Source organism: Aristolochia californica, unplaced genomic scaffold (genome assembly GCF_029961685.1).
Source record: "Aristolochia californica isolate CCGP_79_NKW_82.1479 unplaced genomic scaffold, dmAriCali1.0.hap1 SCAF_12, whole genome shotgun sequence".
In the NCBI taxonomy this organism is placed as follows: domain Eukaryota; kingdom Viridiplantae; phylum Streptophyta; class Magnoliopsida; order Piperales; family Aristolochiaceae; genus Aristolochia; species Aristolochia californica.
In genome coordinates this window covers 27,130,836-27,148,245 of record NW_027181793.1, presented here as the reverse complement: position 1 = coordinate 27,148,245, position 17,410 = coordinate 27,130,836, and the positions used below count along the sequence as shown (strand labels likewise).

The window sequence follows — 17,410 nt, the reverse complement described above, 5'->3', positions numbered from 1 at the left end:
TAATTTTTTCGAGAGGAAAAAATTATTTTTTTTTTTTTACTTTATGATCTCGCACGTGCGAGATCATCCTCGCGCAGGGGAGGGGGGAGATTATTTCTCCCCTAATTTCTCGCCTGAACTTAGGTTCTGGTTTTCCGCCGAGACGACGCGGAGGGAAGGGGGTTACGGCGCCGGGGAGGACCTATCTTTGGGGATGACGACTGCGACGGAGGCAGCGCCGACGGCGAGGAGAGGAAGATATCGAACGGACGGCCACAGAGGCGGCCGGCGAGCAGCTGCGACGGCGGTAGAGACGGCCGGCGAACAGCTGCGACGGCGGTAGAGGCGGCGACAACAGCCGACGGGAGGGGCTCAGCGGTGACGAGGGGAGGAAAATTTTTCCCCCCCTCGCTCCCGCTCCCCCGCTCCCGCTCCCCCGCTCCCGATCCCGATACCAATCCGACTCACCTCAAGTCGGCTCGCGAGCCGACGAACCGAACCTGACTTCGGTCGAGCTCGGCTCGTTAAGGTAAACGAGCCGATTTCGATGCTCGAGCTCGGCTCGAGCTCGATAAATAACGAATCAAACCGAGCCGAACTCGAGCCACTCGCGAGCCGGCTCGGTTCGAAGCCACCCCTACTCGCCGGTTCATTGGTTCACAAGCCTCGTCATCTTCCCAATGTCTCTCTCTTCGATTTTGTCTTTCCCTTCTCCCTTGCCTTTCTTTTCTTTCTTGTTCTTCTCGTGGCGCCTCTCGTCTCTCCTCTCGATTCCGTCATCGCTGTCGCAATAGATCGTCGTCACCGTCACGACAGATCGCCGTCGTCGTCATCGTCATCTCAGGCTACCAGTGCACAATAGCACATTCAAAATCTCTCAGGCTCTTGGTGCACTTCCAGGCAAAGGTAAAATCCAATGGTGGGCTACTATGGCTTACCTCCCCTAGTGTTTGTGGAACGAAAGAAACAACCAGGTCTTCTCTGGTATTGTCAACCCTCTTATGCCCTATCTTGTTCAGCATGTTTGATTTAGTCTATGTACAAATTTTTATATTCATACGAAGAGTAGAATGGGAGTCATAAGGGAATAGGTGTTTTTTATGTAAGAGGGACATTTTTGTCATTTCCGTAAATTATGACTTAAACCTGAATAAATAGCATTGGGGGACGTGCACAACCCCAATGCAGCTCATGCAGAGCTTTGGCATCTTTTCACTTCTTTCTCTCTCTCTAGATATTTCACATTTTTTAGACTATTTTTTTTCTAATTAGCTGCAGAAATCATACTTTATGTCCTTCAAGTTTTATCCATTAAATTTGGATCCTGATTGTAGTTTTCTAAGTTGTTGCAGAAGTCTAGGTTACTCATACTCTAGAGGAAGCATTAAACTTTGTTATTCCTTGAATCTAAACCACCATGCTACATCAGAAAGTTTGCTAGAGATTCCAAACTTTAACAATATCAAAAGGTCCCCATTAATTTATTTATTTTTTCAAATGGTGATGATTTTATTTCAAAGGAGGGGTCCCTATTAATGCTCAATGGATAGTATGCTTCGAAAACACACTGATGTCAGGAGGAAATATCAGCATCTGGAGAAAGCATCTTTTAAAGAGCTAAGGGGGCTTCCCCCTTACCCAGACCCCATGTAGTCATCACCACTGAATCTCCTTCAATTATATTTGCACCTCAGCCTAGGTAGAGCCAACTATCCTAAAAGGACCAGAATAAGTGAGGAAGGTGTGACCCTCATGATTTCTTATCACTCCACCAATCCCCCCAAGACCAGGATTACCCTGGAACTCCCAACATAGTTCAACTTTAGAAGTCTCAAAGGGATCAGCAAAGTTTTTTCCCTTCTGTTGGATGCTGGAAACAGCAATGCTTCCTAAGTTTAATCTCAAAGCAGCATTAAAGTAGTCAGAGAAGAATGAAGAGAGTTGCACTCAAGCAAAAACAAGGAACATAATAATCTCAATGCTTCCCCTTGTTGTTAATATGGACCATTTTGGCTAATCTTGCATTTTTTTGAAAGTTTTGTTTCTGTTTCTCTTTTCTTTTGTTGTTGCCTTTGGCCTTCTAAGAAGACCAAGAAATGAAGATCAAAGAAAAATAAAAATAAAAATAAAATAAAATAAAATACATTTTAACATTTATGACACACTGCTTGATACATGCCTGTGTTACTCTGCAACCGATTATGCAATAAATTCCGCAAATTGAAAAGCTGTTTTGCTTTCAAAAGAGGCTGTTCTGGGTGCAAAAGGTCAATATTCAACCTGGAATTGAAATTATAAAAATCATTAAACTCATCATAGAATATCTTTCTTTCTCATTGAACATATCATCCAAGAATTTATTACAGAAAAAATGAAAAAAGATTTTCAAAATGCTGACTTTAATTAGAGTCAGAAATTAGAGCTTCACATAATAAGTACAATTTTCGGAACTTTAATATTGTTCATAGATGGAAGAAAAGAAGATTGTAATTATTTAAATATTATAAGCTGGTGGTAGTTTAGTCAGTCTATTTTTTAAAGTTTCTGAATAATAGTTGTAAATGAAGGGTATTAAAGTCTTTTGATTGTAATCATTGTAATGAGATAGGAGGGTCGATGTTTTAAGACCCTAACCTCATCATTATGGAAGACAATGATACTTGGATCTTCTTTCCCAATCGGCACAATAATATTCTCTGTTAAAGAGAAGATATGAAAACCTCTTACATAACTCTCAGAATAAGAAGTCTTACAAGCCAAAATTATTATGGAAGGAGGTTTCACAAAAGAATTTCAGTTTAAAGGTGTTTTAGTTATGTTAGTCTTCTATTTATGTTGAGTTATTTAATTATGTTAGGACTTATCTTTAAGTGTTAGAGTTGGGGTATAATTGGGACAAGGGTAGTTTAATTATAATTGGACTCTACTACTTTCCTCTATTATAAATAAGGGTTCATGTACTCTGATTACAACAAGTCAATAAAAATTTTCTCTTTTCCATAAATTCAACATGGTATGTTCTGTGAGTTGACTCGGTCAACCTACAGAGTTAATGTAATCCTTTTTTTTATCTATGATCTCTAGCAGTTTAGGTTCGTATCTATCTTTTTTTTTTCTCTTTTCAGCCCCTATACTTGTTGTTTGCTTTACGTTTTCACCTCTATACTGAGCTTTTAATATAACATATAAGAAAAATCTTCTTCTCTATTTTGTTTACTGCTGCCTCGCTATTCTATTTCTGGGAGTTTTTGGTTCATCGCTGACGGAAGTTGTTGATTATCTTGCTGGATTATTTCCTCCACAAAGAAGAGAGGTTCATCGCTCTGTTCGGAAGCGCCATTGAGCAACTAATTTTCCGGAAACTCCTCTGATTGCCAACTCTGGTTCATTGCTGTCTAGACGTGTCTGGTACAATTTGCTGGTGTGTGTTTTATTTCTAGAAGTCTTCCATATTGATCATATTCGATACCCAGTGATCCAGACTGGCCTTATCTGCTAACATCCAATAGGTATCTGCTCTCATTCGAGCCAACACAAGATTTGCTCTCGTATTCTTATTGCGGATGGATTGATTTCTTTCCGAAAGTTTCCTTTGTTGTTGCTTCTCCGAGAATCTCAGGTTCGGTCGTTGTCTCTCTGCTGGTTTCGCTGAGTTAATTTGTCGGATCTTCTATTTTCGAAAGTTGTTGATCACAACCAGCTGCTGGTTTCGGAAATTCCTCTCGTCATCTTGTTGGAGTTTCGTTGTTTGTTGCTATCTCTAGTTCATCGGTGATATGCTCTATGCAGTCCCGCTATCCTTGGCAATCAGGCAATCACCAGCGATGCTTCGGGAAGACGAAGACGTCTATTTGTCGGTGATTTGTTTCAGGCGCTACTGATTTCTCTTTCCGAAAATATTTGCCTGAGCCGGCGCTGCAACGATCTCTCCCTCTGGTTTGCTGTTGTTCCGTTCTGTTCTGAAGAGGGGAAGATGACTTGCTATCACGGGGAGGAAGACGACTGCCGATTTAATTTTTCCTAAAACAGTGCCGCGGGACGACTCTGCTGAGTCCGTTTTCAGTTTCGGGTCGCTGGATTATTTCCTCCATCGAGAACTCAGTTTTCGCCGAGTTATTTGATCTTACCATTTCCGACTGACAAGCTTTCGTAAACTTGCTCTGTTACTCGGTATCCAGCTTGCTGTTTTTTATCCTCTGCTCGTTGCTGCCTCTGCCGGATCGTTACTGAGCTATCTCTACCGAAAATGACAATCCCGTTGTCGTTGTCGGAGAAGAGAACACTTCCAATGTTTTTGAAACTCTTCCAAGGCGTCGACAACAGGAGTTGAATCTTGCTGGTTCATCGCCACAATGTTCAATCATTGGCACCGTGAGGAAGAAGACGCACTGCTACTGATTAATTTTTCCTAAGTTAGAAAAAATTAAACCAGCGCTGGTTTTGCCTGAGTCTCGAACCGGACACGCCAGAGTTCACCCTGCAATGGTTTTGTTGACCCGAGGATGACTTGCTCTTGTTTCAATTGGGTTAGGGTCAACTCGGGTTCGGGTCAACCTGACTCAACCCACTTATTTTCTGCCTCGGTTATACATGTTCAGGTTCCGAGTTCGATACATATTTCTTCTGCGACTCAATTATATTAGTCTACTATTTGACTCGGTTCTCTATCTCCAGCTGAATTATTATCTTGGATTATTACTCAGTTCCAACATAATATTTTGTGCAACTTCCTTATTTACTGATGAACTCGTTGCAGATTATTTCATGTGTCCTTATTACTCTTTAAGGACTTTCATTATTTATCAGTTATCTATTGCGATACTACTGCAAACTTGGTACATGTTATTTGGGCATTGGCCCATTTCCGTTGCTGCTATTGTGTCTCTTTGATTGAGACATTATTTCTGAAGAAGAACTCCTCGGTTGCTTGCCTTGGGTTTCATTATTTGCTAACTGTTGTTGGCATTGGTTCATTTGATGCGGAATTTGAATTTCTTAGAAAAATAAAGCACATGGTGGCCTCAACATCTTATCTTCCTCTTTACCATTACCCATAGGTTATTTGGCAACCTTTCTCCTACCATCCTTTATTTGACTCTCACATACCCCTTTGGGCCAACATCTTGTGTCTTGCTTCGGTTGGTTTACCTTTATATGGGTGTTTTAAGTCCACATAGACTTTTTATATGTATTCGTGGGTCTTTGATCACCATCTTGTGAATGACAGGCATTACCCACTTATCACCCATTTCTACCCTTTGAGAGTTTGTACCTGGTGTCGTAGTTATACTTGGGACACCATGATGAAGGAGCTAATTACTTCATCTATGTTATTTGGTTCAAGCTGGAATCACTGCCATTACCTCCCAGCTTGAAGGGGAGAAGTAGAAGAAGAAGTACAAGAAAGAGGTATTTTATTCCATATGTTGTAGTAATTTTAATGTGACAAAAAAAATTAATGTGACAAAAATATTCAAGAAAGGGGGAGCACAAAAGATGAAGTTTTTTGCATCTAAGAAGAAATTTTTGCAGCAAAGAAAATTGAAGACCAAGGATCCTTTTCATTGCAAGCTGACGTTATAAACTCCAGCTTCAAGGAGTGTTGAAGAGAAGATATGAAAACCTCTTACATGACTCTCATAATAAGAAGTTTTACAGAGCCAAAATTATTATGGAAAGAGGTCTCACAGAAGAGTTTCAGTTTAAAGGTGTTTTAATTATGTTAGTCTTCTATTTATGTTGAGTTATTTAATTATGCTAGAGTTTATCTTTAAGTGTTAGAGTTTGGGTGTAATTGGGACAAGGGTAGTTTAATTGTAATTGAACTCTACTACTTTCCTCTATTATAAATAGGGGTTCATGTACTCTGATTACAACAAGTCAATAAAGTTTTTCTCATTTCCATAAATTCAACATTCTCTTCCCAAATCTTCAATTCCACATGGTATTAGAGCTTCAGGAGATCAAAAAAGGTATTGTCCAATCTTCTTTCCCTTCCTATTTCTTATCCTTTCTCTCTTTCTCCTCTCTAGTTCATCTACGATAACAAAACCAAAGTAGGGTTCTGTCTCACACCTAACAAATCTATTTCTTCTTGTCCTATCATCTTCGGGTGACAAATTTAAGTGTCTTATTTCCAACGTTAGATGGTTTCTCCTACTGCCTGCCCTCTCTATGAAAGATATGAGTTGAGAGGGTTACTACTATCAAAGAAGCAATCTGGAGATAATGTTTTTGTTAGTTTAAGTGACTGCCGCCTGAATTAAGAAATTGCCTGGAGTACATGTTTAGCTGCAGTGATGTTTATCAAACTTTTAGTATTGGTACATATTGACACAGACTACTACTAGTTCGATTGATCCGGTCATTGGTGATCTCAGCATATTACCTTGTATTTAGTTATCCTGCCAGTAGTTTTATTAAGTGTGGATGGTAAATAATAGCTGATATGTACTCCGAAGAGCGCTTTAATCGGCCAAAGCTGCCATAGCTCGACTACCTGTTCGTTTCTTCCTTAGAGGCGTCTGACCTGGAAAGGCCTTTCAGCTCAGAAGAAATCGATTTGGCTGCCTATGGGCTCCCGAAGGATAAAGCTCCTGGGCCGGATGGTTTTAATGGTGAGTTTTCCACAAATTTTGGGATACCATCAAATCAGATGTATATGCATTTGTCCAAAATTTCCACCAAATCGGTATCACCCATAAAGTCGTAGGGGCATCTTTCATAGCTCTAATCCCCAAATAATCCTCCTCTTGCCTCCCCCAAGACTTTAGACCAATAAGTCTAACCACCGGTTACTATAAAATCATCGCCTGTCTGCTAGCAAACCGTCTTAGGGTCTCATGCTGTGTTGGTCATATCTTCTAAGCTTTATGGAAAGAAAGAAATAATCGAAAATTCAACAGAAAATCTCTTCCAAACAATATTTTGAGCAATAGAATTGTTGGGCAAGTTACCTCCTGGATCCTCATGCGGAAAGAATTTAAAAATCTCAAAGGAACTTACGTGGAAACTGGCAACTTATAGTGGAAATATCTTACCCTCCTTGCCCCCCGGCCATGAAAACTTGGTCTCCCCCTCCGTTGGGCCATTTCAAATTAAATTTTGATGGAAGCACCATGGGCTGTCCTGGGCCTGCTGGATATGGAGGGGTCATCCATGACTATAACAGAAACCTTCTCCTTTAATTTTTCGGGCCAATTGGCAAATTTGACTCAACAACTGCCGAGCTTTTTGGTTTATATAATGGATTAAAACTTTTTCATCAACGGATGGTGGGACCCTCTTTGCGTCGAAGGTGATTCAAAAGTTGTCATCAATTGGTGCAAAAAGTCTTCTAAGCCTCCTTGGCGGCACTGAGATCTTTTTGAGGATATCTGTAATTTAATTTCTCAACTGTAATGTAGCTGGAATTATATTCCTAGATCTGCTAATCACTTAGCAGATAATCACGCCAAATTAGGTGTTTCCCACCAACATCTTTTTGTGGAGGAAGGCCTTGTACAGTAAGGTATGTATTTGTACTTTTTCTTCTAGTAAATACATTCACACCTTTTTCTCAAAAAAATGAAAATAATAATAATAGCTGATCAACATGATGTTAGCCCACCCGCTACAGATATAGGCATCTGGGTTCTAGGATGAACTTCTTGGCCTCCTTCACTCCTGGCAACACCCCTGGCTCCTTGCCAGGGACCTAAATGCTATCTGGTTCTGTTGTGAGAAATCCCCATTTACAAGAAAAATCTCAGCCACAATGCGAGCCTTTTTTGACTTCATTGGCAGCTATGAACTCGACAAAATCCCCCACAACAGCAAGACCTTCACTTGGTCTAATGGGCAGCAACCTCCAATCCTTTTGAAGCTCGACCGTTTTCTTGCTAGCAGCAATTGGCTCAAGCTCTATGCCAATGCAACCGGGAAGTGTTGAATCGGGCTAGCTCTGATCACTGGCCCATCCAGCTTGACACGAAATTCGGTCATTAGGGACACAAGCCAATTAGGTTTGAGAGTTGCTGGCTACTCGCGAAAGATTTTGAATTTCTTCTTTTGGAGGGGTGGAACAATCTTGTGACCTCCTCCAAATTTGGCTGGGCTTTTCCCTGTTAGCTAAAGCTCCTCAAATCTAACCTCAAAACCTGGTCCTCTAATCGCCGTGCTACTTGTAGTACTGAGAAGGCTGCACTCCTCTCTCAGATGGCCAACCTCAACTGTCCCAAAGAGCTGAGGTCTCTCACTCCCTTTGAATTTACTTCTTGCATATCTCTCCAATCTCAAGTTCAATCTCTCTCTCTAAGTGAACGTACTCATTGGAAGCAATGTGACCGCTTCAAGTAGCTGGCTAAGGGCGATGACAACACAAAGTTCTTTCACTCCGTTGCGTCAACCAGATGTAGGACTAACTAGGTCACTTCCTTGCGCATCAATGGTAAAGTGACCTCGGATAGTCCTCCATTACTTAACACTATTTAAGGTTTTACATAGAAGTGTACTCGGAGGAGTGTACCAATCGACCTCGGTTGTAGAACATCCAGTTCCCTTGCCTCAGCCCCTATGTTGCTGCCCTCCTAGAGAGGCCTTTCCCTAATAAGGAGATTTGTGCCGGTGCCTTAGAAATGCCCCTTGACTGCACCCCTAGCCCCGATGGCTTCAACAAGGAATTCCATAGACACGGCTGACCCATCATCATAGAGGACCTCAATGCCATGATACACAATTTTCACCAAAACAACATCACATACTGTGCTTTGGGAGCCTCCTTCATCGCACTGATCCCTAAGAAGGCTAGCCCCGAGCACCCCCGTGATTTCAAGCCAACCAGCTTGGTCTCTAGACCTTTCAAAATTATTGTTTGATTCCTCTCCCACAGATTCAAATCGGTTCTCCCATCAATCATCCACCATGGGTAGAGTGTTTTCGTGAAAGGTCGGAGTACACTTGACTCCTCTATGACCGCCCATGAATTTCTTGACTCATTCAAGTGTTCCAACCGCCCCAAATTTGCCCTCAAGCTGGACCTCGAGAAGGCTTTCGACCAGGTGAATGGTCTCTCGTTGATGATCTCCTCTTGCGCATGAATTTTAGTGTCCTTTGGAGGCTCTGGATTACAAGCTGCATTTCCTCAGCCTCCTATTCCCTCTTTCTCAATGGCACCTCCGGCGGGTTATTCCATGGCTCCCGAGGAATCCAACAAGGAGACCCCCTCTCTCCCTTCCTATTCAATCTCATAGCAAGGCACCTGTCTTCAATGGTTTACACGGCCAAAGCTACTAGATGACTCCACCTCACCTCACCTCTTCTCTTGCCAAGCGGACCTTGACATCTCCCTCCTCCAGTTCATTGAAGTCACTATCCTCTTCGGTGAAGGCACCTTCTAGCAAATCAAGCGCATCAAGGCACTTCTCAATCTCTTCGAGCTCTCCTTGGGCCAGAAAATCAATTGGCAGAAAACTACCCTCTTGGGCTACGCAATTGATCCTTTGGAGCTTTACCTCCGTGGCTACTTACCTCGGCTGTCAACTTGATTCTACACCTACCACCTACTCATTGACCGACGCCCAAGGGGTACTTGAGCTTACTGAATAAGATAGTAGACTCACTAGAAAATACATATCATGTAAAATGACCAAATTGCCCCCTTATGCTGTTTTCTAACACTCCCCCACCAAGCTGAAGCATAGATGTCCATAAGCCCCAAGTTATTACAGAAAACCCCAAATTGCATTTACCTAAAACTTTAGTAAACATGTCACCAACTTGATCACTAGACCGCACATAGGGGGTAACAACTTTCTTCATCATTGCATCTCGAATAAAATTGCAGTCATATTCGATATGTTTCGTTTTCTTATGAAATACTGAATTTCCCACAATGAATATCTGTCTAAATATCACAATACATGGTCATAGATTCAGCAATTTGTAGATCCAACTCTTGAACAACCGATCTCACCCATATCAGCTCATTGACAGTATGAACTATAGCTCTATACTCAGCTTCTCCACTAGAAGGGACCACAACGTTCCACTTCTTGTTCTTCCAACTTATCAAATTTCCACCAAAAAACAGATAGTAGCCAATGGTAGATTTTCTATCAAATTTAGATCATGCATAATCTGCATCTGAAAAAGCTTCTTCAAGTGACCATGACGTTTAAAGAACAACCCATTTCCAAGTGACCCTTTTAAATACCCTAATATTTTTTGTGCAGCCTCTAAATGTACCTTACGCAGACATTCCATGAATTGGCTGACCACATTGACAGAAAAAAGATATAATAAGATGGGTGATTGTGGCATAGATCAACCTCGTACAAGTCTGCAACATACTATTTTGTCCTTGAGTTCATCACTACTTTCATCGTGAAGATCATGACCAACTTCCATAAGTGTCTCCATTGGTTTTGTACTTGACATAACATACTCCCATAACATATCTGTGACATACTTCCTCTATGTCAATACAAGCCCAACATTGCTTTTAGCAACTTCAATTCCAAGGAAATATTTTAAAGACCCCAAATCTTTGGTCTGGAAATGTTTAGCAAGGTGTTCCTTTACCTCCTCAATGCCTTTTACGTCACTCCCTGTTAAAATAGTATCATCTTCATACAGTAGTAGTACCACAATCCCAAATGACAGCTTCATGACAAAGATAGAGTGATCACAATGACTCGGAGAATCCCACCCACTGATCATGATGTAGCATGCTGGAAACCCATAGGTCCCAAGATCGTAATCTAGCTTTGATACCATATGAAATGATAAAATAAAGAAGATTGAGAGGAGAAAGAAGGAGAGAAACGGCTATTACCAAAAAAGAGCAAGGGGACACAGAGGATGGAGTAATGATCAAACTACCTACAAACAGCCAAAATGACTATCTACACAACAGCTAAATTATGTAATCACCACAATGTGTGTATTTTATCTAAGAAGGATGATGTAGAGGAGCATAAGTGCCAAAGTTTGAACTCTGATAGTAGTAACACCAGTGAATCTACAGACAGGAATCCAATCCATCAAACCCATACTTCATAAAACACTAATTTTAGGTTTTTGGTTTTTGCATCTTTATGTTTGATTGAATGGTGCAGATCACATCAATTTAAAATGCAAACCTTTAAAAGGTGGTATAGTTTCTAGGAAATAGAAATAATTGAAAGATATAGACAGGAAAAAGTAAAACTGAAAGATAGAGAGATAGGTTAGAGAGAATTAAATACCCACTTTTTAAAGTGATCAATGTAGGTAGTACTATTGGATTTCTTGAGCAAGCTGTACCCATTAATTTCGGAAAGAATATCAACAACACAAAACACGAGTCTATTATGTGGAGTAACCACTATACTGTCAGAGACGTCGCTCATATTAACAACTCCATTGAGAAATTTCAGAGTCTGTATCTCATGGGAAACACGATTGTGTGTAGTATCATCATCTGCTGAAAGTCTGAAAACTGGAGAAGATAAACACCCCTTCACAGTGACCCAATCAACACCAATCTTACCCTCTGCATTCTTTGTGAGAGGGAGCAACAGATAAAAGGTTGACCAGCTACAGTGCACTGAACTATTTTTACCCAAAGAAATAAAATCAGAAAATAACTCCTCCCGGTCAAGTATGATCTTGAGCCACATTTCTTGAAAATTTTCTGCATCAGTAATCTGCAGTGTAAAATAGACAACGAATTTGTAGTAAAGAATAATCTATGAAAAACATGAAGCTATTTGGACAAAAATAGAATATCATAGCATTCTTTTTTTTTTTTTTAAATGAGAATATCATACCATTCGACAGCATATAATAATAAAATTATAAAAAATTGTAATTGCAACTAGCAGCAGCAAAAAAATAGGTAACGAATAAATAAAGATACCTCATTTTTATCAAATTCAATGGTCCCTAAAGGGATAAACTCTGTCTTGACAATTCTTCCATGGCTTAAATGAAGATCAAGACACATTGATTCTGCTTCTTTAGGCAGAGCAGATTTGACAAACAGTCCAAAACTTCTGTACACTCTATCCACAGGAATTGGTTCCAATTTAATAAAATATAAATTTAGACAAATGAGGTTCCCACTACTAATCCAAGGAACAGAAAGGGCAGTAGGAATCAGCCTCTCATGGAGTTCTTCTCGGGTGTCATCATCTGGTAACAAAAAAAAGCGTCAGTCTCGTACTGACTGATATAAAGCAAGAAAGAATAATGCCAATGTAGCAATTTTTGCGGAGAAGTTCAAAGTCATTTACCTAATTGTTTGGGAAGTATGTGCAACTATTTGGATACTTTAATGCAGAGTCATTCTCTTTATTAGTTAAGGGCATATTTGACCTTTGACAAAGTTATTCATTCTTTGAAATAAAAAATAGATGAGACTGGCAAGAGATTTTTTTTTTTTTTTTTTTTGGAAAAGTGAGAAATTTATTAAGAGAAAGAATATACAAAAATTGATACTAGAAAGACCACACTCATCCTTGATAAGCAAAGATCCACTTGTGTCTAATAGGAATGAATCGCCAACAACCATATGCCTTGAGTAACCCTTAACAAAGCTATATAATTAGCACTTGTAACAACAACATTTCCAAACAAAAGATAATAGATCTGATCATAATAATAAAGACACCACCAATGACTTGCCGAAGAAGTAAGCCAACTAATGTCACTTTTTATTATTTTCAATTTGTAGGATTGGAAAGCTAGCAGGAGAAATATGTGTCATATTTTCTTATTTTCTAATTAGACGATTGACACCTTTTCACTCTTCTTCATCTCTTTTGGTTGGATTTTCAAGAATTGGGATTTTACGGTCAGAATCAGCAGAATCCTGTTAACAGGATCCCCCAATTGAAGGGTGCATTGTGTGAATATATCACCCCACGAACGATTTAACATCTAACAAAGAAGTTCTCCAACATCACAAAGTAGTTGCAGAACATTCAAGTATTGCTCAGTGAACAACGCTAAGCATCAAATAAATGATTGTCCACTCGGCACCAGCCAATAAGTGGATATTTGTAATTCGTGTTATTTTAGACATCAATTCATACATGATGGAAGTTTATACCACTGAATTACCAATCCTAAGTGTTTCCTTAGAGAACAAACCTTTGCTTTCATCAGCCTCATCAGCCTCCTCGACCAATACCACGTCATCTTGTTCTGGCAGAAGATAGTCTGACAAACAACCAGCAGCATGCAATTCCTGACAAGCTTTAAGACAGGCATCTCTCTTAGCTTCATCCTTCGAAGGATATGGAGAACTATACACTTCACGAAATGGAGCACTGGGTGGAAGTGCTATACGGCAAACAGTCCCATTTAAGTCATCAGAATACACAAATAGAGGCTTCGGAGTGAAATATCTGCAGATGAAATTTGAGTAGCAGAATGATAATGAAGTCACTGTGAAGCTAGGGTACAACACTCTAACCCAAAATAGCAACAAAAGTCGGCCCATACTCATCATGGGGTAGTTTAGAGCAGAAGTGATGTAGTAATGCAACACTTGATCCAGTACTTATGTTAGCACCAGTCTTGTCCACTTTGTACCTCCTCTCCTGCAAACCATCCAAGGTTTCTCTGGATGTCCTACTGGTAATTTCCTTGTTCATTCTTTCTTCATTAGAGATAAACTCATTGACCAATTTGAGCTCATGTTGGTTTTCCCTGTATGACATAGATATTACAAAAATCATGAATCAACATTACCCAAAAAAATAGATTCTTCCGGAAATTCAGGATAAAGCTAGAATGTAATTTTGAGAACAACAGGTCTCCTCCAGATACCTGCCATTTAACCATGTTATTGATGAAACTTCTAAGATCCATAGTGGATTAAAATTTAGGGATCCAGGTGAGATACAAAATATGGGCAAAATACAGTGATGATCACCTCTCTACCAAAAATGCATATTCTGATTGTTGCATGCGAGCTCGGCCCCTCGACTGTATGAAGCTGGTGACAGTTTCTGGTAGATCAAAACGTATCACAAGGCAACAGGTCTGGATATCAAGTCCTTCTTCCGCCACATTAGTAGCAACAAGTAAATTTACCTAGATACGTCAATTAAACAAAATTTCAAACTACATTTTGCTCACAAAAGTTGGCTCTTCTCAATAGTTGGAGCAGTACTCGAGCCAACCAAAGAGAGTATCAACTTATTGACAACTCATATAAAAGGCTCTAATAACCATATGAAGGGATAGCAGCTTTAACTTTACATGCAGCGGCATCCAAATTTACACACATAAAGAAAAGATTCACTGCCAAAAGGCAAAAATTTCAATATGGACAGATTGCCAGCTGTAAAGGCATCTTGAATTAATACATCTTGCACATAGAAAGATCAAGTTCTGCTTTTTTTTTTTTTTTGAATGTTGAACCCTTTACTCTGAGACTTGACCCCAAGACCTCACACTACAAACCCCCTCATGTTACCATTTACCAAAGGTCCAAGTTACATGGTTGGTTCACATTAAATAAGTAATGTAAAACAATGCGTTTTTATTTCATGTTAAGGTTCAAAGTACCACTACAGTTGTATGACAGAGTTCTGTGTATGATTTGGCCAACTTGAGGCATGGGCATCGAGCTGAAGTCTTATAAGGAAAGAATCAAGCTTCCCACATCTGATCCACTGTGGAACTTCATTGTACTACTTAGCTATCTAATATTTAAAGAGAACACTCTACTCATGTTCCACATTTTCTGCTTAGTCATAATATCATCAACATGAAGTGAAATCTCTTAGATTTGATTCTCCTAAGAGAGATGCACAGTGTAGTACTAGCCCATTAGATTCTTTCACATCATTGGAAAAGCACAAACAGTATCAAATCTTTTGACATATTTTACATCACCAAAGTCACATTCTATTTGAATAATGAAAAGAATCAATGTAATACCTTTCCAGAACGAAATTTCTCAACTATCCCATTCATCCTTTTCCGAGACATATTCTTTAAGCCAGAGTTAAACCCCACCAAAGAGTGACACCTCCAAAAACCAAGACTCTTTAAATTATGAAGTATGAATGTTAATGACTGTGCAATGATAATCCTCTTCACAAAAACAATACATTTCATGTTTTCCTGTAGCCTGAGATAGAAACAAAACATCAAAGTTGAACATTAATTCCAGAAATGGAGGACAAAAATGTCATCTACTCCAGCCAAAAATCAACTCCTCACAAAATATCTAAGAAAAGAATAAAGGTTTAAAACCACATTAATTTATAGCTAGGTGATTTCAGTTATTCCCAACTAATTGATCCTTTTTTACAAGGATATAACTCATATTTTTTTTTAAACAGTTAGGAAAAGGATTCGTATCCTGATTTTTTTTCAAAATAAATAAAGTGTGAGAAAAGTAAAATAAAAAAGCATAAACAGCACTATTTGCACCAAGATTTTCCAATTCGGACCTAAGAGTTTATCAGGTCCCCCAAAGTTTAGATCAAATTACCAAATATTTTGAGACACTAATTGGAGGAAATGGCGTCTGCGTCTGCGTTTGGGACAACGCACTCACCTACGTTTGCGACGGCCGTGGCAATCGTGAAGGTCATTGCTAACGCTTGCCTTCCGACTCCCAACGGCGATGCTCTCACCGGTTTCTAGCATAGCGACTATGCGTCTGCCGTGAAATCTCGACGCCTGACTACTTTGGTAGCAGAAAGGATAGTTTTCTGAAGACGAGAAGAGGGACTATTTCAACTAGCAACCCGAGGACGGAAGATGACGGCGGCAAGCACGAAGACTAGATAATGGTATCAAATCGTCGAAGATCATTCCAACTTCGGCACTCAATGCCATCTGCCAACAATTCGTAAGGGTGACTTCAGACATGAACGTTCCAAATAAGACGTTGGAGCTATGGACTAGTTGTTACACTTTCTTCCTCTCCGTGACCACCTTCCACGGTCAGAGGGAATGCAAGATTGTCCAGCATCAGGGTGATCTAATCATAGCACGCATCTACGTTCTGGAGATGACAAATACCGATTTTGGATGGAAGACTTTTCACAGCTGCCTGAACAACCTATCTCCATTCTCTCCTCTAATGTTGACCAATACTCCACCTACGAAACAGAATTCAGCTTTTCCACCACTCCTGCCACTCCCCTTGCAAATGCCAAATCCCACCTTACCTCCACCTCCATTTCCACACCAAATGAACCCCCAGCCTCCACCCCCGTTAAGCCAACAGACACTTGATTCTCCCCCTCAACTGATAATCCCCAACTTCGCCATGCCAAATATCAACTAGTAATCCCCCAGAGGCCAAATATCACAAATGAAGCCGAGCGAAAGAGACGCCACCTTAGTCTCTTGAAGCACGGCAATGCTAGATTCAGTAGAGGCGAGAAAGCTACGAATAGACGCATGACACTACAATGAGCCAATTCCACGAACGTTCCATGAGAGCACAATCATTATCATTTTGCTTTTTCGTCGACTTTTCCGAGGGGTGGTTGTCCCCAGGAAGAGGCCCTATGAAGACAGTTCCCATCACTTTTGCTAGCTCCACGATTTGCGCCCAGGTTTCCAGGTCGTACTTGTGCTGCACAGATTGAAGCGCCTCTACGAACCACTGAGATCGTTCTTCTGGTTCTGGGAAAACAAAAAAGCCCGTCTTTGGATCTCGAGGAAAACGAGCTTGAGCACTAGGCTCCCCCTGAAGTAATTGTTGCGGTTGCACTTTGTTTCTCCTTTAGTATGTAGCTATGGTGGGTTGGGGGGGATTTTGACGGTGGCCTTGAGGAGCATGCACGCTAGTCCCAGACTCGGCGTCTGAATGATAGGATAATGGGGCAGGTGTCGACGGGGTGAGTCCTTGCTCGGGAGGGTGATTTCTGGGGTGAAAGTATTGAGGGATCCTGGATTTAAAGGAATGGAAGGGTTATCCAAAGGACATGTGTCGTCCTCCAAATGCGATGATAGAGGGGTGTGGCTTTTTCTGGAGTAAAGACGGGGTGAGTGTCAGCAGGCTGTAACTGAGGACTGGCTAGGAGTTGATCTTAAAGGTTGATTTCTGGGGAAGGTTGGGTGTGGTGAAAGGTTTTATCATGTCTGGGGGTGGGAGATAGGAGGGGTGGACGAAGGGGAAAGGGACAAGCGAGTCTGGGGACCTGAAGGGGTAGCAACACGACTCGTGACAGGGCTACAAGGGGAAGACCGCACTTCTTGGGGAGAAGTGAAGCCATAACGCGCTGCTCTGAATGCACTACCAGGCTGTGGGGTAATATCGCCAACTGGCTTCTTGACAGTAGGGTGCTCCACGCATCAACAGAACTCGGCACCATCCTCGATTTATCTTCCGTATAGCGCAGGAACTGTTGGACGAAAGCCGAAATGGCTGTTGTGGAGACACAGACGAAGGAGAGCTTCGTCCCGCTCACATAACTGATCCGTACGACAGTTC

The 17,410-nt window shown here is 40.8% G+C and overlaps 1 protein-coding gene across 2 annotated transcripts in view; it reads right to left on the bottom strand.

Moving 5' to 3' along the window:
- The window catches only part of LOC137947035 (endoribonuclease Dicer homolog 4-like), a 68,408-nt gene that overhangs the window by 23,907 nt on the left and 27,091 nt on the right, over positions 1-17,410 (bottom strand). For both annotated transcript variants that reach the window (XM_068793326.1, XM_068793327.1), the window contains 7 exons: positions 14,893-15,085; positions 13,880-14,040; positions 13,447-13,653; positions 13,093-13,349; positions 11,858-12,132; positions 11,209-11,645; positions 2,159-2,259 (listed from right to left, as the gene is read on the bottom strand). In XM_068793326.1, coding sequence (XP_068649427.1) covers positions 2,159-2,259; positions 11,209-11,645; positions 11,858-12,132; positions 13,093-13,349; positions 13,447-13,653; positions 13,880-14,040; positions 14,893-15,085 — 1,631 coding nt within the window. The remainder of the gene's footprint in view (positions 1-2,158; positions 2,260-11,208; positions 11,646-11,857; positions 12,133-13,092; positions 13,350-13,446; positions 13,654-13,879; positions 14,041-14,892; positions 15,086-17,410) is intronic.